The following is a 22378-nucleotide window of genomic DNA, read 5'->3' as shown; positions in this document are numbered from 1 at the left end:
TTAGCTGTGATTAGTGCTTTTTAAATTTACTTGAAGTTTCTTAGCAGAGTTACTTAATAGCTTGACATTTCAGTTCTGTGGACTGAATTAATACATTGCTGTTATTACCAGTTCTTTCTCAGGAAAAATATTAAAAGTAAATAAATGGCCTTCACTAAAAAACATGTTTTTTGAAAATTGATAAGGAGATCAGAGTTGTCAAGACTTGCTAAAGTATGGGTGCTTAATTATCAAAGCTTTACATGCATTGGCAAAAGAGACAGAAAATCTTTCTTACAGCATGTATATAGGAACTCTTGTTTTTCTTTGTAAAGTAACACATATTTTCCTCTCTGATTAAAGACAAAATGGTTCTCATTTTTCAGGTTCTGCTTGGAGAGATCTACACAGGTACTAGTGTAGCAAGGGTAATAGTGAAGGAGTTGAAGGCAAGCGCAGGTCTCAAGGAGCAAGAACAGTTTTTAAGAAACGGAGAACCATATTAGTAAGTAATATTCCATGGTTTGCCTAACTTGAAAGCTTCATACTACTGTGTATGAGTTATGAAAATCTGTTTTGTTCAGGGCTTGTTTCTGCTTCCACTCGCTTGTATTTTAAATGATTGTATTTGGATTAACTGTATTTCACTACTTAAAGTGAGCAGAAGTTGAGTTTGCTTAAAAAGGAAAACAAGCTCTTCACTTAAATGTATTTGGGAGTCTTTATTTGTGACTAAAATACACTTGGTTTGATTTATTAGTTTTTTTCCCACAGCTTTTCAGAACAAAAGCTCTTGATATTGCAAATCGACCTTTTGTCTAATTACTTGTTTCCAAGAACTGAGGCTTAATTCCTGATGTTTGTATGTTCTATTACAAGTGCGAGAACTGACAAGACTCTGTCACCTGATGCCTGTTAATTTCTTTAAAGTTTCCATTTTCAAAAAAATGAAATGCGTCATGATGCTAAAAACTTAATTGTGTTCAGGTTACTTGCAATGGGGCTTGTGCAAAAAAAAAAAGGTGGAATTTAGAATTAATTTGGGTCCAGTAGTACTCTACAATCCATAAAGTGTTGGTCTGACCAGAAATACCAATGAAGTTGGATTGTGTGGTGTTCTCGTCTTCCTCTTGTATTATGGTTGGAGGACACTTGGTAGTACAAGCTTCTAGGACTTTATTCTTTGTATACTAGAAAGGAATTTGGTGTATTAAGGGGAGTGTAATTCCTCTTCCCATGTTTTGGCGATAGCGAGAGTTCTCTGAAGTGCTGGCTGCTACACATTCATGGTTTCTGTAGATGGCTGGTGTAGAGTATAGAGAGGCACACTGATTCACTAGGTGTACCTCAAAGCGTGGCTTACCTTGCCTGAATATGGCACGAGTGCGTGGTAACAGAGCTTCCTACACTCTGTGCTTTCTATTGTCCGAGTTACATTTACATTTAGGTTTGAATTATTGGCAGTTGTCAGGAGAAGCAGTCTCAAGCTTCCTGCTGTGTTGGCATAAGGGTTTTTGAAGTGATTTAGAAAAAACAACTGTTCTGTCTGGAAACTAACCTGGTTAAAAAGTTTCACTTTTATCTGGATTGGTTCTTTAGTGTAGTTCACAAACCAGCTGCGTGCATGGAGACTTGTGTTTAGTATAAGGGACAGTGGAGGTGGGAGGATGGGTGTGACTCTTCCTGTGGTGGTGCTGGCTTATATGGTTCTGAGAAGTTTTTTTCAGCTGCTCTCTTACTGATTGGAGCAATACAAAGGAGATGTAAAGGTGCAAAGGGAATTTGTAGCTTTGGACACTTTCACCTTCCGCCTGCCCTGCCCCATATGTATTGAAACTTCCAGTAGAGATCTCAGATGTGTTGCATTATATTGCAAATAATGTATACTGTAGTCTTGCTGACTTAAACCAACTTTATTTTTTCCTTGCAGCATTCTTCAGCATCCAAATATTCTCCAGTGTATTGGGCAGTGTGTGGAAGCCATTCCTTATCTTCTAGTTTTTGAGTTCTGTGACTTGGTAAGTACACTTAAGAAAAGGCTGCAGTTGGTTTTTGCCTGGTGTGAATTGTAGGTAGTGTATTTGCTGCCCTTCGCTCCTGAAATCATTCTTACGATGATTTTCAGCATCATCCTCTTCTAACTCCCGGCTGCCACCCCCGCTACCTTCTTATCCTCCTTTCCCCCCGTGCTCCTGTTTGGATAAAGCAACTGCCTTCGTGAACACCAAGAGGAATGCTAAGGGCACGGGGAAGGGTTTTCTCATGCTTGCTTTTCTACTGTTAGTGCTGCAAAAACCACTGAAGATGGGAAGGGTAGTTGCACAAAAACCTTGCTCAGCCCCTGCATTCCTGGGCATGTGCTGAAATTCACCTAGTCTGTGCGGGAGGGGATATGCACATGCAGAAACTCTGAACTGTGCCCAGTATACACAGAGTCTTCAGAGACTTTAGCTCTTGGAAGCTATCAAGTCTCTACTGAATGTATGCAAGCAGATTTTAAAGAACTGAAGTTTGGATCTGGCAATGGATCCATGGTCTGGAAAGTCTTAAAGAATTGCTTTACTGCAGCATAACATGGTATTAAAAGAAAAACAAAGCCCAACTTCAGGTGGCTAAACATGAGCTGAATAGCCACTTTAAAATTTTTTTGTTTAGACAGCATTTAAAGCAGAGTTTATTGATAAAGTTTGAGAGAAATTAACTCAAGTGCATATATATGTTATTAGAGCTTAAGACTTTCAGAAGTAGTTTGCATTTATAATATTCAACATGATCCTTTTTTAATCAGCTTTATTACTACAGAATTTTCCCTTAAACTCAAGTGCACGAATATCATTCTAGCTACATTAATTGCCTCAAGCAATTTAAATAAGAATGAACATGAACTTTGAGTTTTATTGAGAAATATCAGTTAATGTGTGTCCTTAAATAACTGTATTCTTCGTTACTGCTCTTGCTCAAATTTATTAGCTGCAGTAAATTAATGAGGCAGAAGAAGTGCTGATAGAATCATTCTTCCCTCCCCACTCCCAGTATGGAAGAAAGGCTTGAACTTTTCAAGTGACTCATCAAAGTGAAATGTTCAGTTTTGAGTAAGAATTAGAAAATACATGCCTAAGGTTAAGCAGATAACATTCTTGATATTTTTCAGTTTGCATAAATGGAATAGTTCATATTGATTTTAAACCTGCTATCAAGTTCGAGGTTCTTCAGAAGGACTGTAGAAAAAAACTGCATTTTATATAGTTTATGCTAATAGATATACATCTAAATGTTTAATCAGATTCAACTGCTGGCATATTTTTAAATAGTCATGTTATTTAATCTGACTTAGAATTTGAAGATGGAGCAACTTTTAAAGATTGCCCTACTTTAAGCATACAAAAAATTAATATCCTTGTTGGATGCCTGATGATTAATGCCAAAAATTGTCATGATCCTGCAAAGCAATCTGGAAAGGATTTTACTTAAGGGGATAAAATAGATTTTCACTGTAACTGGGGGCAGTAAGCTTGACAGCCAAAGTGGTAGTTCTTACAAATTTGAATGTAGCTGGACAGTCTCATTCGCATGGGAAATAAATGACTGTGCTGATTTCTGCTGCAAATAAACTAAAACTCGTTTTTGAAAAATTATATATTATATAAGAGTATACTAAGATACAGTTAAACATGACTTGTCTAATATTTCATTCTGAAAGTCTGGATTACTTGAAGAGTTCTTATTTGGTAGACCTGGGCATCTCCTAGAGATCGTGGTATTTTGGTTTGCTGTGCACACAAATGTACAGGGGCTAGGCAGACAAAACAGTGTTCACTTCAGTGGTTTTATGTGGAGACTAAGAGACAAGTGAGTGAAAAAGTTAGCTCAGTATCACTGTTTGTCACTAATTTTGTTGTAGTCCTGGGAACTAGTGTGGGAGGTAGCAATACTGGAGTGAGGGGAGAGGAGAGACGTGAAGAAGGAAGGGAGAAATGTGCATGAAGCTGGACAGTGGCATCTGGAATAGAAGGTATGGCTAGATGCCTTTTTTTAAAAGGCACATTGATACCCCGGGAACCGCTTTTACCATTGCAGCTGGGGTGGCAGTTACTGCGTGGATTTTTCAGGACTTGAGTAGGTAATGGTGAAAGGTGGTAGGTTCTGGTAGGCTCTGCTGTACCGTTCTCTGAATTGGCTAATGCTGGGAATATGGAGGCACTTCCAAAACATGGCTTCAGTCCGGTCCTTTACCAGAAGCTGTAGGCGCACACCCAGCTGAAGAGGCTGACCACAGGCTCTAGTGTCTGGGTGACTGTGTATTGTTCAAATGGGAGGATGTTTTGTTAGTAGTAGCATAATGCTATGATAATCTTTACCTAGCGTGTCTGGCATTTTATACCTGTGTACAACAAAGAATAAACTTATTGTAATCTCTGGTACTTATGTGATTAAGAATGTGATGGTTAGTGAAAAGGTGGCTAAGGTCCCAGCTGTGTTTGAGAAGTTGTTCTCATGTCTTTGGAGCTCTTTTCAGGCTCTTTCACAGTGTAGACTTCACAAGTTTGGTGTATTAAATAATGAAAAACATGATTATTCTCCTGCAAAGAGTCTAGAGGTTGTCGTGGCCATTCTTGTCAGACTCCTCCAGATTCATGGCGTATCACAGCATCCCCTTTGCAATTTCTTCCGTTAGCCTTTACAGGGACACTTGACCTTCTCTCAGCTGCTGAGCAGTGCTGTTGGATTATCAGTTCTTGGGCTCCTTGGGCCTGAAAGGTCTTAACGGGGACACTGCAAACTGTACTGCAGATACACCAGAGCCCACTGTTGCGGCAGCAACATTGAATGTCATGGGGGCTGACTTGTTTTCTTGGCTGTTTCTGGTATTCAGGCTTACTTGGTTGTATGTGCATTAACAATATTTGCTACCCTTTAGCCTATTTTATAATGTAATCCAGGTTTCTCTGTGTCCCTTGCTTTACAAAGATGGTCAGTTGCACATGAGTGATTATAATATTCAAATCCTAATTTTCATTTACCAGTTTTTCAAAATTGCTTACAATTCTTTAAGTAGTGACTATAAAAGAAATGCTCAGTAAGTTCTTAAAAGAATGCTGTATTAATTTGCTTAGTCTGTTGGTGTAGCCTGCTATGAATAGTTAACTGTCCACTGCTAAACACTGTAGAATGGTGCCAGGTTAAAAATAGTAGTGGCTAGCTTGTTAACTTTAATATATTACCCAGCCATGTGTAGCCAACCCTTTGTCAGCACAGCAAATCTTTTAATGGAATGACAATTTATGAGTAAGAGCTATTCAAATGTGGAAATAGCATGTATGTTGTGAGGCTGATTTGCCTATCAAATTGTTCTTAGGAAAATTCTTCAAGTCTTGCAGTTCCCTGAGCAGGTGAGGTCAGCAGAAGGCAGTATTTGATTAAAGTGCTCTGTGGCTCATATTAGGGATGTGGCTCTTGCTAGGAGGTGCTTGCCAGCTGTGGCTAGTTTATGATTTGCTTAGGCTCTTTCCAATTACTGCCACTTGAAATCATTATTTTTAAATCAAAAAGTCTGTGATGAAAACTTCTTAACCAGAGATTAAAAAAAATCTGTTTAAAAATCTTAAACTGTATCAATACAAGAGGTAAATACTAGATATGTCAATGGTGTGTTTAAAAAAAAAGTTAAACTTGGCAATTCATTATGACAGCTTCAGAAATTGTGTCTCTTGGATTCAAAGACTTTTTGTTCTCAAATGTTTAATATTTCTTGAACTCTAACATATGCTTAGCCAACTTTTTGATAGTATGAGGGTCATACTGCCATTGAAATGTCTGAAAGCATATGGAATGATCACAGTTAGTTACACTGTGAAGCAGTATTGGATGGAGGGAAAGAAAAGTGTTTTTTATTTGCCTGAAAATTTCCAAAGAGGCAAGGACAAGGTACTGTGTGAGCTGGCAGGTAGCTTTCCAACTTGGTAGCAAGTGTTCAGTGGACTAAAAGTCATTTTACACAATCAAGAAAAATATGGCACATAAATATGCCTCAGGCCTTTGACTTGCAGAGAAAAAGTGTATCTGGTTTAAAAGCCTTGGTTACAAAGAGGGCTGAACTGATCTTGCTGAGAACCGAGAGGGATGGGAGGGTGGGGAGGCAAGAGCTAGTCATCGTTCACAGAATCCCAGGAGAGAAGGAAGTGGCTGCAGTAGAGGAAGTTGGAGAGAAAGTGGAACCTCCCTCAAGCATGCTTATTAAGCATGATATATGTTTGTGTCTAAGCAAAGAATTTTGCAGAACTGTTTTATTCAGCTATGTATATATACACCCTTTGATACTGACTGTGCTAAACCTAGTACAACACAGGGTCATTTTCTGGCTCATAATTTAGGAATAGTATTGATGTATTGCCACTGTCTGCTTATAGACAGGGGAGGGGTCACAGGATAACTCGGGCTGGAGGGCAGCTCTGGAGGTCTCTAGTCCAACCTGCTGCTCCAAGCAGGGTCACCTTGACGTCAGGCCGGGCTGCTCAGGGCTTTCTCCAGTTGGGTCTTGAAAACCTCCAAGGATGGAGACAGCACAGCCTCTCTGGACAACCTGCTCTGCTGCTTGTGTGTCCTCATGGGGAGGAAAAGGGGTTTCCCTATGCTCAGTCTGAGCCTCTCTTGTTCCAGCCTGTGCCTCTTCCCTCCCCCTCCCACCATGCACCACAGTGAAGAGCCCAGGCCAGTCTTGAAAACCTCCTTGTAGGTCCTGGGTGGCTGCTCTCTGGTGCCCCTGAACCTTTCTTGCGCCAGGTGGAACGAGCCCAGGTCCCTCAGCCTCATCTCGCAGGGAGGTGCTCCAAACCTGACCATCTCAGTGGCCTTCCACTGACTCGCTGCAGTTGTTGGCTCCCCAGTGCAAGGAAGACAAAACCTGGATGTGGTGTCTAGAAGTGGTCCAACAAGTGCCAACAGAAGGTTCTTTGATCGACTGGCTATGCTCCTGTTGATACAGCCAGTCGGGGCCCAGCCTGTACTATTGCAAGGGGGTTTTCCTTCCCAGGTACAAGGCTTTGTCCTTGCTGAATTTCATAAGGTTCCTTTTGGCCCATTTCTCTAGCCTTTCTAGGTCCCTCCTGATGGCAGCCCAACCCTCGAGTATATCAAATTGTCACTCCAATTTGGCATAAGCAATGCTCTTAAACCGATACCAAAAAGAAAGCCTTTTTAATGCCCCTTTTGATTTTTTGTCATTTTTAAAATAATTTTGACCTCGATTGTTGGCTTAATTAGAATAAAATGGCAGAGTAGAACTAATATGTTTTAAGATGCGGGATTTAATACAAATTGTATTTCATGTAAGAAATGTGCTTACGTGAATTATTTACTAAATAAGGGATGATGCATAGCACTGTTGTTACTAATGCATTTAAAAATTAAGAAGTAATTCCTTGATGCATTTCGGGCATTCTAGGAGCTTAATCTGCTGGGCCGAACCATAAATAACCAGTTGCTGTTTTAATGAATGACAGCAATTTCACAGGGGATGGTTTGACCTTTTTCAGCAACTTGCTGCCATCTACAGTCAGTTGAGCAATATGCTCTGTACTTGCTTGTATTCATTAGGCTACACAATTGGGAGTCTGTGCATCTTCTGCTCACTGCTTAATTCATATACGTCTCTGGAGCTGCCTGCTCTAGTAAACCTGCTCTGGCAAGGCAGAAGGGGATGGGGGTGTGTGTGTGTATAGTGTATATGCATATACCCTGTAAGCCAATGTCATATTAAAGCTGTAATCATAAGTCACAAGGAACCTTCAGGGAAATGCTTCAAAAAAGTAATTCTGTAGGATGCAAATACTTAAATATTACCTAATTAGTAGCTTAAAGCAGGACAAAGAGAATGTAATGAAAGGCTTTTAAAATATTGAATGATGTTAGAAGTTATGAATGCATACTCAAAGTGGTATAGCTACCTAGAGTATAAATGGTATATATAAAGCAAATGTCGATAGGATAGTTACTTGTGTGTGCTATAGACTCTATTCATGTTTTTTTTTAAAAAAAAACAACTTTAATTCCATTGTTCTATATAGGAGTAGTGTCTGCTTTTGTTAAGCAACTGTTATATGGCTTATTTTATTAAACACAATAACTCAAGTTTGTGAATATCTAGGTAGTCACCTGAGCTACCGTTGCACTGTAACATTTAAATGCCCCACACAGACATCTACTACTTGAATTAAGAGAATTGTAAATTGTCATCTTCAGTTTACCACGTTAAGTAGGCAAGAGATGCTTCGGTTACAGCTCTATAATACACATGAGCACCAGAGGAATAGAAAACTTAGTAATCTTGAGTTCTGTCATGAAGGTGAGAATACTTTAGCCAGTGCAAACGCTCCTGTCTTCCCCCAGTTAGTTCTGGCCTCTTGATTTTACTACATTCTTGTCTAGTCAGTCTCATGGCCTCCCTTCAGTGTCCTTCCCAGGCCGTGGTTTATGTGACCAGCAATGGGAAGTGTTGTGCAGTCTCAATACAATTCATTCTCTTTTAAAAACAAAACAAAACAAAAAATCTTTGAAGTAACTTGCTAAACTGAGGCTTACAGAAATACGGTATTTTAAATAATGCAAAGATATTAGTGGTAGGTTAGAAGTTCAGCTATGAAAGCAGGAACAACAGTTGTATGAGAAATTTGGTCTCTTACCTTTGTTAATCTATTTTTTGTAGTCTCGCTTTTCCTGAATACATTTGACAATACTATTTTTTTTCCATCTATTGCAAAGCTGTTCTCTTTTTAGTAATTTATGGCATAATCTTGTGGGCTCATTAATTGTGTGGATGGTACTCAGCATTACCTAGGTCCGTAGATTTGCTGCTGTCCTCTGGTGCCTGAATTCCTAGACCAGAGTGGTGGGTATTAACACGCTTTTTATATCAAAGGTTTGTTGAGCTGGGGATGTTGGAAACAGTTTTCTGTGCTCCCTCCCTTCCATCTCTTTGCAAATTCCAGACAGTCAGCTTTGCTGATTTGGAGCATTTTAAACTGATCTCTTTAGAAAGAGAAGCTCCTCAAACTCTGTTTTTTAATGAAAAGTATTATTGTTTGCTAACTGTGTTTACAAGCGGAAGTGTGATCTGGAATGTTAATTACTAAGTGATTTGATTAAATACCCTTAAAAGGACATTACTATGTGCCTTAGGTGCCTTTCATAAGAATGCTTATGGAGACTGGAAACTTGATGAGATTCTTTATTAAGCTTCAGTCTATTTATAACTATTACTAACCTTGTTGACTGATAAGCAAATAATGTGGTTGGTTGGTTCTTCATTAAATATACATTTTTTTTCTTAATTCAACCAACATACAAGACTCATATTTTCCACTTCTTTTACAGGGTGACCTAAAAACCTATATCTGCAATGAGCAGGAACATATTAAAGGAGATTCACAAATAATGCTGCTACAGAGAATGGCGTGCGAGATTGCTGCTGGACTTGCTGTAATGCATAAACATAACTTTGTGCATAGGTATGCTTTCCAGATAACTTTTTTTTTGTTATGGTGCACTCTAAAATTCATTTAGATTCTTTTCACTAAAATCAGTGTGTATTAAAGACAATGTTTTAACACAAGCTTTTGTCTAATTTTACATAACCTAAGTCATGATGCTTATTGAGATGCTAACTTAACTGGGGTGGTATGGCCCTACAGCTCTCCCCTGTTTAAAAGTTGATCACTTCTTAGGTTTTCAGCCCATAAAGCATGACCTGCAGCTTAGCCAGTCCAGATGACGTGGTTGTACAACACATTTTTGGATCATTTAAATTTGTGGGGAGATTTTTGTGTGTTCTTGTAATGACAGTCTTTCAAAAAATACCAATGTTGTATCTTGCAAGATTTCAGCTCGTTGATTTTAAGGACCAGTGACTGCTCAGGCTGATATACTGAGCAAGAAATTTCAGAACATTGTCATAAACCTTTTGCAAAAGGCTCATGAGTAATAGTTACAGGTATCTTAAAGGTGCTCGTCTTCATACTTAGAAACCTCACCCTCAAGCCTCAGGTCCTCAACTGCTGTTTAAAATTTCTTTGCCATTTGAATATAATAGGAAAACAGAAATAAAGGTAAACAGCTATATTAATATAGTTATTTCATTTAAAAAATGTTAAAATCTTACCTGCTGTGTGTTTTATAATTCTTACCAGTTTAGAACTCTTAGTGATCTGTCTCCTTTATAACTAAAAATTGAAAAAACCACAAAATTGCTGCTTTTTTAATGCACTAAGGAAGAAGCTGACTTTAGAGTAAACATCTGCTGACTGAAGCAGATGCTCTCTCACTAAATATTGTTTATATTTAACCTTCTCTTAATCTTCAATTTAGAAGAAATTGTAATGGGGGAAAAATTCCTTTTAATCAGAAAAAAATGCTGGATTTCTTTAATTAGAGTTAGTGCAGTAGATACTGAAAGAGAATGGCAGTAATATTAAAATGTCAGAAAAAATGTATGCATGAAACTAATTGCTCAAATTATGTCAAATGTGGGGGTCTTTGGGAGGGGGTGAATGAAAATGAAATGAAAAGGTGTTAATGAACTAGAAGCCATCAACCTTAGACATGTCATGACTAAAAGACTAAACAGTACTTACCCCGTAAATGTGGCTTAGCTTGATCAAATTGTTGGCCTCACGAGATAGTTTCCTTTAGGGTTTTTTGTTGTGTTGGCTCAGTCTGTTCTTTGCTGTCGAAGCAGCACTTGAATTATTTCTTCCAGCAATTTTAGGAACTTGTTTTAGAGCTCATCAATGCATATCTTACCTTGCAGACAAAGAAAGCAGAGATCTTGTTTTTAGAGAGAAGCTGACCTATTAAACTTAAATCTGAAAAAGTGCAAGTGTAAAACAGAATGAGAAAATCCCAGACCTCTGAGGCACCACTCAGCTGGTGCCTGATGAGCAGAGCTTTTCTTTTAACCTGTTTAACAATTTTGAATGACTTGAAGTTTGTACCAGCCTTAACTGTCAAGCTGAGTGATCACTCGTTTCTTGTACTGCAGCAGCATGGCTTTGTAGGTATTATATTTAACAGTACGTTTTCAGTGGAATACAGCTAAACTTGATAAATAATTATCTGTAGATCCCTAAGATTATCAGTGTAAATGTTTATTTCCAGCAACACTATCCTGATGCCATCAGAGCAAGTGGTAAAGCTCCAGCATTAGTGATTTTGTTGTTAGCGGTAAATTCAAGCAGCTAAAGTTGTATTTATATTCTCCCCCAGGATATTTCTTTAAATAGTATAAAACAAGATGGAAAATTCTGGGGCATACTTGAAAAGGTTGCAAATCCGTTTCTGATCTATGAAGTTCAGTGAAGAACTGAAGTTCTCTTTGGAAGGGAAAATGTTTCCCTCTTTCTTTGAAGCAGAGAAATTACATAGTTTTTAGATTTTCTACTTCAGTGACTTGTTTTCAGCCACACAGAGGTAGTGGTAGAGGGCTTGCAGGGCTCTCAACTGTCTGGTACCTTCCTGTCTGGCTGAGAAACTACATACTCGAGCAGACAGTCTGCAGAGCTCTGTGCAGCCGCAGCTACAGTTCTCGTGAAGCCTGTAGCTTTGTTAAACTTGTGTAGCTTTCTGAGTTTGCCCCTTGGCTTCTTGCTGCTACAGCTGCACTGCTGGCTATGAGTATCGTGGTCTGGTTTATGGTAGGAACTGGAAACAAACTAGTCAGAGCTTTTTGTTAGAGGAATTTTTATGAACTGTATTACTTTTCTGATGGCCTTTTTCAAAGACTAAAGGTGTCCTTCTAGTTCAAATGCAATATGCAGTTTCATATTTAGAGGAACTCAACTGGAGGTGTCAGACACTGTTAATTGTTTGGTATCATATTGTAAATTGATAAGTATTTGAACCTGATATGAATTATTGATAGTTCTTGCTTATGACAATGACACCTTTTAGATAAGAGGGGCCTACATCGCTGTAGTGTGTGAACGAAGGAGATTGATATTACAGGATTTTGAGTAGAATGACACTATAGCATGTAAGTCTTTGTGTAGGTAGCATGCTTGTGAGCATACTTGGCAATTGCAGAGAAGGGAAGTGACTGTGTTTTGAACTCCTTTACAATGGACAGCAAGGAGGTGTAGCAGGCTTTGAAAATGATTCTTTTGTCTTAGTGTACAATTGTTTAATCACACTAATGTAATTGACTGATTTGAAGTCACTTTCTAGTATTATATGAGTTTTTTGTGTAAAACTTTTGTAAGTCGTCTTTTCACTAGATTTAGGATTACTCAGTTGTATTTTGATTCCAGAATACAGATTTCACTCAACTATGTGGCTCTAAATTGATTCAGTTTTGAAAATGGGGGAGGGCTATGGGCAAACATAACCCCGTGACCACAAAGCAAACCTTCTCAAATAAGTCTACTGTAAAGAGAGACCCTTAGATCACCATTCCTTTTTTCTAGTAGTGATAAGTGTATTTAAAGAGTGCTCTGTGTGCAGCATTCTGGTGAGAGACGGGATCTAATGTAAGCTGAGGTAGGTTTTAAAACTTAATGAAAACATAAGCAGTAAAAAGAACTATCTTAACATTTAGTCTGGATCAAAATTGTACTTCTGAAATGAATCTCCCAACTGACCTAGTTACTGTGCCTGGGTTTGCATTATGAGCTGGTCTTTTAGTCTGCATGAGCTAGTTTAGTTTCATCTGAAAAGAATGAGGTAGCTCCAGGAGCACATCTCAGCTGCTGCAGCCAGTAGGCATTCGGTCTATGGTACCAGACTAGAGCTCATCTGACTAAACCTCTCAGAAATGCATATAGTATAGATGTTGAATTCATAGCACCAGTTTCACATTACTGATCTGCTCCAGTTATGGCCTGCTATTTGCTACTATAACCTATAAATATGCATAATTTTTCTTGTTTTGTTAGCATTTTGTTGGCTTTTCAGCTGATACTTTAAGCTGTGCTCTAGCTTTGTTCTAAAAAACTTCACTAACATGTTAACCCAATTGTCTTAGTATGGATTGAAGATTTCTTCTTGGTTTGGTCTCACTATATATTATTTTCTTTTTCAGTGACTTGGCCTTACGGAATTGCTTTCTTACATCTGATTTAAATGTCAAAGTAGGAGATTATGGTATAGGATTTAGTAGATACAAGGTAGGTTAATTTAGTCATGTACTGCTTTTTTTTTTTTTTTTTAAGGATTTTGGACATAAAATTGCAACAAAAATACAATAAGGTTATGAACTGATACTAGATCATCTTTTATCGGAATGCAGGATTTTTAAAGCATGACTGAAAAATAACTGTAGCAAGCTTGTGTAATAGAATATATGATCTTTCTGGAAATGAGTGGATTTTATCCTTATAGAAGGAAGCTTCTGGTTAAATTTATGTTTATACATCATATTTTCAGTATTCCTAAAATAATAATGGCAAGCATTATGCAGAAATTACTTTCAATGATTTTTTAAAGGAAAAATTTAATAAAAAATTAATGAAAATTTTTAACCTGTGTAAATACCTCAAGAAAGTGCAAAATTCAGACACACAAAAATGAGTTCAAGTGCCAAACCTTAAATAAGAAGTTGGCGTTCAGTTTTTCTAGTATGTACTGAACAGTGATACGCCTTTCATATGTAGTATTAATGTCTGCCCCTTGGGAAAAATAGGATTAATTTTTTTAAGGGGCACACGGATCACATAATGATTAATTTTGGGGAAGAAACAGTGAAGGGAAAGAGGCTGCCAACTTCTGGAAGTTGATGCAATGTTTGTTCAGTCTTTTTCTGGTTTTCTTTTGTCAATAATATAGGAAGATTATATTGAAACAGATGAGAAGAAACTTGTCCCTCTCCGATGGACTGCACCTGAATTAGTAACAAGTTTTCAAGATAGGCTGTTATCAGCAGAGCAAAACAAGTACAGTAACATATGGTATGTAGTAGGTTCTAAAATAACTTGAGCAAAAGATCTGGGAATACATTTTTAAATGTTATACTAAAAACAGTAAATATTTAATTATAAATTGAGTATGTTCAATTATAACTTGAATACACTGCTTTTTATTTTAGCAGTAGTGTAGTAGGTTAATCTCTTAAAGAAATCTGAAACAATCTGCCTTGGAAAGATGCTTAGGAATCTTGAGAGATAATTACATTGAGGAAAAATGTTTAGCAGAAGAATAGGTGATTATACTAATTAAAAAAAAATTGCTGTGTATTTGCCAAATGCTTTCAAGTGTTTATAAAGGAAAGAAATGGTAAATGATTTTTGAATTAATATACTAGCTGTGGATGATGTGCAAAAAAAAAAGTTGAAGTTGATCCCACTAGGACCCCATTAAGTTACAGTGGTAGAACAGTAGCATCTTAATTTCATGTTGTAGTATTTTTGAGGGCTGCAGTTAACTATTTGTCTCTATTATCAAAGAGTTAATAGAGAAAAAGGCTGGAAAAAATAATGAAGAGGAAATTTTTTTGAAGTCACCAAGTTCCACTTCAGTTCTCAAAGGGAAGCTGGCTTTTAGACTTACATTTCTGAAAATATTGTAGTTAAATTCCTGCTTTTTTATTCTAAGGTTATTGAATAGTAGGCTAGGTTTTATTTGTTAAGTTAGAGGACAGGATAGACAGAAATGGTCTAAATACTGATCTCTTTGCATCCTTCAAGCACAGATCATCAGATCATGCAGTTCATCTAAATGGCAAGGAACTAAGGTTTTAAGCATTCCAAACTGGGATTTTAGCCTCACGAATACAGACCTGCTTTGAGCAGGGCTTTGGACTAGCTGGCCTTCAGAGACCCCTTACAGTCTAAACTGTGCTATGCATGCAGAATCAATTTTTTTGCATTTTGAACAAGAAGTTGTTGCCCCAAAATCAGCATCAACATTAACCACTGAAAATGTGATTAGCATTGCATACAGTATGTATACAGCACTGAGCAAAAAAGCTTCTGATTATTACAGCTTAAAAATAAGTAATTTTATTATTAAATATGCAATGTAATAAGTACTTATTTAAGTACTGAAACAAAGATTGTTTTTCCTAGTGGTTTGACTCATGCCTGTGATTTCTGATCAAAGTTTTTCCTACTGGTGGGCTAACTGTAAGGCTTTTTCCTCGTTTCTGTTTTCTAAACATGCATATGCTGACTTTTTAGTATGTAGAAGCCTCTTCCATAGTTGAATTATTTGAGGCCTGTAGTCTTTGATGCCTGCCTTGGCGTTGCCTTCAATGAACTTTGTTCTTGAGGCTTCTACCATTCTGTCAGATGCAGCTGAAACGGGTTTACAAGTTCTGAAGTTTTTGTGGAGCTAGTGGGAAAGTGGTATTTGTTCCATTTTTGCCAGTTATGCTTTCTATAATTCTTACTTTCTTAGCAAAGCAACTTGAAAACAGTCCTCAGAATGTAAACGTACTGTCATTCACTGCTCTTTTTCAGGTCACTGGGTGTAACGTTATGGGAGCTTTTTGAGAATGCTGCTCAGCCTTATTCAGACTTCTCTGACAAGGAAGTCCTTCTCCATGTCATAAAGGAGAAGCAGGTTAAACTCTTCAAGCCACATCTGGAACAGCCATACTCTGATAGATGGTAACTCTTTTTAATTTGTATTCATTCCTAGAGCTGCTGAACAAGTTTCTCAGGTTACTCAGTTCTTTTAGAAATACATTAAAATTGCTGCATGAAATCATGTTGCTGGCAAAGAAACCCTAGATAAAAGTAGAAAGAGTTGCTATGGGTGGAAATTCATGCTAGTAATACTAATTGTTGCCCTTCAGTTCATTACATATCTGATTCTTATAAATTCCTCTTTTGTGTGGAACCTATTGAAACATGTTTCTTCTTTGTATAGGTATGAGGTTCTGCAGTTCTGCTGGCTACCTCCAGAAAAGAGACCAACAGCAGAAGAAGTCCATAGACTTTTAACTTACCTTCGCATGCAAAGCCAAAGGGACTCGGAGATTGATTTTGAGCAGCAGTGGAATGCTCTTAAACCAAATGCCTCAAATAGAGAGACAAATAATTCTGCTTTTCCAATCTTAGATCACTTCACAGGAGATAGACTTGGTCATGAAATGGAAGAAGTTCTTACTGTAACTGAAACAAGCCAGGGTCTCAGCTTTGAATACATCTGGGAGGCAGCTAAGCATGATCATTTTGATGAATGTGGTCATGTGAATCCTGATGAAGCAATGACATACACAAATATTTTCTTTCCAGTGGAGGTTTTTGAGAGGTCACTTTCAGAGCACGGGCCGGGAGCACAAGATGAAAGTGGTCAGGAAACATCACTTGCTGTCCCTGGGGTGCTACCTGTGTTTGATGCCCACAAACTTTCTGTTGGAAATGACTACTATATCCAATTAGAAGAGAAAGGTAGCGGCTGCAGCATGAATTTTGATAACCAATCAGTTGTACTAACTACAGAAGTTGATCATCAAGAAGCTCTACAAGACAGAAATTCTCATTTCATGGTTCTCAGGGATCTTGATGTTGAAGAATCCAGTACTGATGGAGACTTCTTCCACTATAGTACAGATCCTAAAGAGGAAATTTTGCCTGCCGCTGATAGTCCAGAAAGTCCTTTCCAGAATATCTTTAATGATGTTGACAGATCAGAAGAACTGATGAATAGAAATATATTTGGCTTAGCTGAAATGAATGATATTCCTAAAGATTTTAAACCAGCTGCTTTAAACTCAAACATGGGCGTTATAAATGCAGTAGGTCCTTCTGAGAAGGAGCGTTCTAGCTGTGAAAATGAAACCATTTCCTTCTGTGAAAATATCTCTAAGCAGTCTGGCTTGGTAGCTTTAGAAGAACTTACTGATAATTTCTTTTTTCTTCAAGAGAAAAAGTTATTAACGGGGATATTGGCTAACAAAACCAGCAGTGATTTCAGGCAAAAACCAGAAGCTGTTCTAAAAAGTGTATTAGAAACCTCAAATAGGAACTCTGTAGAGCCTGCAGCTATGTTGGCTGAAAATGCACCAGTCTTTTCTTTAATACAGGAAAATCTTAATACTGTGAAAGATGAAAATTTTAACCCACTGACAATAAATAAAGATTTAAATTCTCACTCTCAGATTACTGTAGAGATGCAGGCACCCTCTAGTCCATCTGTAGCACATAAGTCACATGATGAGGATGTAAATCCTTCCCATTTGAAGGATGAAGGAAAACTGTTAAATGTGGAAGTCAGTGAAGTCTTGCCCTGTAATATTGATAGTCTCTGTCAAGAAGAGCTGTTCAATAATGCCAAAAATCATAATATTGGAAACAATCCGTATTATGGTGTTGCACTTGAGATGGAATGTGAGGGACAAATAAAACCTGGAATGCTTATTAATTCTGATGAAATAACATTAGGTAATTTTGGTAGAGAAAAATGTAATGATCAGGAAGATATGAAAAAAGACTTGCAAAATAAGTCACCCACTTCAAAAAAAGATGAAGGTTTATTGGAGGAAAAACAAGAAACATCAAATCATTTTCAGAACTGTAAAGATGCTACCGAAGAGATGACCTTAACTTCTGTTGCTACTTCAGATTGTACAAGTCAGGATAGTCTTTTAGAAGACAGCTCATCTCCTACACAAACTGTAGAACAAGCCTTAGAGACACCTGACTCTTTGGATTCTTTAGATGTAAATGAGGTTTTAGAATCTTTACAAGCCCAAAGTCCTCAGAAACTTTTGCCACCAGATAAACCTGCTGACAGTGGCTATGAAACAGAGAACCTGGAGTCTCCAGAATGGACTTCCCATATCACTGTTGAGGATGCTTCTAATACAGATACTGCACTATGTACTGTCAGTGACAGCAATGTCAGTGCTTTACCTCCTAATCCAGTCATAATCGTTTCAGAAGTAGCTTGTGTAGATGCAGTAAACAGCAATTTTGAAATGACCCCAAAGATTTTTGTAAGTGGAAATCAAAACTCATATAGAGACTCTGCCTATTTCTCTGATAATGATTCTGAGCCGGATAAAAAACCAGAAGAGACTGTAAATCTATCAAGAGAGACTACAAATGTTGTTTCCTCAAACAGAGAAGAGAATACTGAGGATTACTGTTTTGAAGAGACAGAGCAAAAGCGTGATCTAAGAAAATACCAGGATACCAATAATCAAAATACAAAATTAGAACTAAATCACAAGCTAGAGATGCAAGAGACAGATGTAATGATACAGGAGTGTCCTGATAAGTGGGCTGAGGCAACGATGAATTCACTAAAAAAATCAGTGGAAAATAACGTAAGGAATGAAATAAAACTGTCTGAGGCTTCTCACAAAAGTGTCTCTTGTGTTGGCACTAATACCTCAGAACTTCTTTCACACAGAGACTTAAAGTCAGTACATGACATGCATGGTCCTTTGGATTCAAGTAACAGCGAGAAGTCCTTCTATCACACTGAAGGTCCAAAACTGAAAGAGCCAGATATTGAAGGAAAATACCTCGGCAAACTTGATGTTTCTGGAATGCTTGATTTAGAAGATGGTGATGATGCAGATGAAGAAGATGAAAACAGTGATTCTGAGGATGACATGAGGACTTTTCATATGCATAGTCTGAGTTCTGACAGTGAAGATGAAACTGTTCATCAAGTACCTGAGATACTTACTGACAAGGATGATGGGAAGCATCTGAGAAGCTTGCTGAAACTTCCAAAATCTCCTAAAAATGAAAGTCAACTTGAGCACTGGAAAAATGAGAGAAAGGCTGTAACATTCTTCGATGATGTCACGGTCTATCTGTTTGATCAGGTATCCTTTCTTTTTAATTACTAAGCTATAATTTTTTTAAACAAGTCATGGTGAAATAGTGTAATATTTCTAGATACATTGTTATGAAGATGACTTTTTTTGTCTTGATAAGGTTGTCTTATGTGTGAGGTGGGTTCTTTTTTAAGAAAAAAGAATAAACTTTAAGAAAAAAAAAACTTTTTCTAAGAAAAAAAATCTTTTTTTCTAACCTAGATGCAATTGTGTGCTGATGGTAGAACTTAAAGTGAAATATGGTTTTGCGTGGGGGTGGGTGTTTGCTGTCAAGTCCTGAATCTCCACTGCTTCTAGAGCCTTGATGGCATGTGCTGAATGAAAGCTGCCCTTGAAGAATGTCATTCTGATGCTGCTCACAGAGCTGCACTTAATTTCAATACAGGAGCCAGCATCATTATGCACCAGATACAATTTTACTTACCAATTGCTGATGTAACTATAGAATTAGTTTATCTGTTTAAAGAGCTTGAGGACTTTGGGTATTTTAGTTCAAATGTCTCTATAAAAAGAAAAAAAATCTTGCATTACTTAGCATTAAGATAATGTTTCCCTTATTTGCTTTATCAATTTTAAACTTCTGTAACTTGATACAGAGAGCACTGTGTTTTAACATTATGGCAGCTAGACTAGTAAAGTGAGTTTAAAAGAACAGTCACGTTGTCAGGCTTTGGAAATGTTGCTTATGATGATGCATATAAATACTAGGGATCATTGTGTTTTGGAAGAGAAAACAAGTGTGTTCTGGGGTTTTTTTTGCCTCTGTAGAACAATAATGCCTTTGTCAGAGGGGAAGGCAAAAATTAGCTGTTGTGTTAAGGTGTTCTTTGTTTAGCTCTTGCTTATTGTTGCAGTAACTGATAAAATGTTGACTTCTTCAAATACCAGTCATACAAGTTCTGTCTTTTCTTTATCTTTAAGCATGATTAAGGGGGGAGAGGGGAGTTGGGAGATGGAACTAAACAAGTTCTTTTTTTAATAGGAAACAGCTACCTGTGACAGGCTGATTAGAGAACTATTTTCTGTTTAATTGGAAGATATTTTAGCTTTGTTCCTTTAAAACTTTTTATATTCTAAGTAATATAAATAATCATTTCTTGCATGCATTTTAATGTAGATTTGGTGCAACTTTTGTAGACAGTAGTATTTGTATATGCTTAGTCTACAACTCTGAATTTTTTTGTATGGTAATAACTAGATCCTAGCAGGCTACTTAATTCCATAGTAGATTTGATGGAAAATAAGGTGGTTTTGGAACCCTAGGATCCAACTGTATGGGTACATTGTGTGTACAGAAGAGTTAAATAAATTATTTTGGTTGCCTTAGGAAACACCAACTAAAGAGCTGGGAAACCGTGCAACAGACTTGAACAGCCAAGGCTCTCGCAGCACCCCTGTTCCATCTTTGGGTTTTAATTACTTAAACAGATTTACGAATTCGGAAAGCTCAACAGATGAAGAAGGTACTTGAATATATTTATACAGAGCAGGAGTTGAGAATGTTTTATGTGTGGCTTTAATGAAATGTTACTATTAAAATATATGTAATTCATAAGTTCAATGCACCATCTTGGCTTCAGGTTTGCTTTTTAAGGAATACTTCAGCTAGGCTCAGATACTAGCCTTACTGATTACCAATGTTTGGAAGATGATACTGGTTGTTTATGGATCAGTGTGTCTTAGCCTGAGAAGCAACCCAACTGTGGACAACAAATCTTTGTGAGCCCCATGACTAGAACAGGATTGGCTTGATCTTGTTGGACTTGGAGAGTGGGTCTGGATATCACAGCATCCCAGTGCTACTAGGTGATCTCCCTAGAGCACTCATGAGACTTTGAGGACTCTTTCTGTACTGCCAAAATCTGGATTCAGTAAAACAAAGCGATTCAGTTTCTTTAGCAGCTGGGTTTTGTTCAGAATTGCAAGTACAAGTGCATGATGCTAGCCTTGGCGTTCTGTGAGCTCAGTCATGCAGCTGCGGAGTTGCTGTGCACCTCAGTTGCAAGTGCAGTCTCCTGCTGACTCTCCCTGTCAGTTTGTTCTCTCACAGCTTCCAGACCTCTTTTTTCCCCCATCTCTCCCCTCTCTGTTTATGTTTAAACGTACCCCATGCTTAAAGACCAGAAATTAGGAGTTGCTGCAAAAGTTCCCTCTTTATTCCCCCTGCCCCCACTTGCAGGAAAATGCAAGTGCTTCTTTAGCCTTCCTGTTTGCATTAAGGTGGTACCCTTAAGCCTTTCTTCTATTTAGTAGTACAATGAACTGCAGAGACTGAGGCATGTGCAGTAGCATAAAACCACTTGATGGAGCATTCTTTCATCTCTTGTGTGATTTTTCAGAATGCTTGTGTACCTTATGTCCTTAGTCAAAAGCCTAAGACCATAACTCTCTTCCAGTTTATTAAAATAATGGCAATCATCAACCTTCTTGATTTCTAAAAGCTTGTAATTGTTCCAGTGGAAATAAAATAATAAACTCTCCACAGTCAGTCTCTCAATGAAGTTGAGTTATCTGAACACTTCTATATTAGAATATGGTAAGTAATATTTTCTCACTGCGTTGGATCATCTTTGGCCTTTTTGGCTTTTGAAGCAAACTTTTAATTCTCTTAGCCTGGGAATCTGTAGTTTTTCGGTGAGAGCTCCTCAGAACATGCACGTAAATACTTTTGTGTGCATGTAGTGTAATAAGGTCTTAAACTGATACTGATAAACACAGCATCTAAAACTGAGCACCTGAAAGTGCTTTAAAGATAGGCCAATCTGCGTCAAAAAATATCTATCTTAACAATTTATGTTCTATGCTTTGAAAGCTAGTGTTCTCCAACCACTTTCAGATAGAAGGCTATAGTTTCCAGTTCTGATGGTTGTCAGTAACAGTGTCTACAAGAGTAACATTTTTTCATGGGGGAGAGGGGAGAAGACAGGGTTAATGTTTTTAAGGCTCTATTATGATTTCTGTATGGTATATCAAAAGCCTCCTAAGTTTAGATTTTGCTTCCAAAATTCACTGGTATCTTCAGTAATCCTGTGATAATGAATGTTGTTCCTACTGCTTAGGGGATTTTGTCTGGAATGTTATAACAAGGTTTGTTTTGGGTTAATGCAGTCTTTGGGGACTTGCTTTTAAAACTATATGTAATGTTATGTGACTATAAATTGTTGGCCCCCCCCTCTTTTTTTTTAAGGTGGGGGTTTTGAATGGGATGATGACTTCTCTTCTCCAGAGCCCTCCTTTATATCAAAGGCAGCTAATAGCCTTATTAGCTCTAAACCACCTCTTCAGTCATCAAAGTACTTCTCTCCACCTCCACCTACCCGGACTCTCGAACAGAACTGGTCACATTCATCACCTTATTCCAGATTCTCTATATCTCCTGCAAACATAGCAAGCTTTTCCCTTACACATCTTACAGATTCAGATATAGAGCAAGGAGGTAAGCGATTTAGTTCAAATAACTACTTTAAAACCACAAATTAAAAGCTTTATGCACCGCTGTGAGCAATGTAGATGACACATTGTTCTATTTTATACTTAATTTATAAGCATATTTTTAATTCTGTAAAGGTTGCATCTGATATTGCATTTCAGTAGGTCATACCTTTCCCATTAGACTGAGAT

At 37.6% G+C, this 22378-nt stretch overlaps 1 protein-coding gene across 1 annotated transcript in view; it reads left to right on the top strand.

Annotated features, from left to right (window-relative positions):
• Positions 1–22378, top strand: part of LMTK2 (lemur tyrosine kinase 2) — a 45313-nt gene that overhangs the window by 17836 nt on the left and 5099 nt on the right. Inside the window, exons 5-13 of the mRNA XM_026116115.2 lie at positions 366–484; positions 1910–1997; positions 9349–9482; positions 13046–13130; positions 13789–13910; positions 15420–15569; positions 15832–18745; positions 20085–20220; positions 21945–22193. Of these exons, the coding sequence (XP_025971900.2) occupies positions 366–484; positions 1910–1997; positions 9349–9482; positions 13046–13130; positions 13789–13910; positions 15420–15569; positions 15832–18745; positions 20085–20220; positions 21945–22193 (3997 nt within the window). The remainder of the gene's footprint in view (positions 1–365; positions 485–1909; positions 1998–9348; positions 9483–13045; positions 13131–13788; positions 13911–15419; positions 15570–15831; positions 18746–20084; positions 20221–21944; positions 22194–22378) is intronic.

This window comes from Dromaius novaehollandiae, chromosome 14, assembly GCF_036370855.1.
Source record: "Dromaius novaehollandiae isolate bDroNov1 chromosome 14, bDroNov1.hap1, whole genome shotgun sequence".
NCBI classification, from domain to species: Eukaryota; Metazoa; Chordata; class Aves; order Casuariiformes; family Dromaiidae; genus Dromaius; species Dromaius novaehollandiae.
Note: the sequence above shows the minus strand (reverse complement) of the source record. Positions and strands in the feature narration are given on the sequence as shown.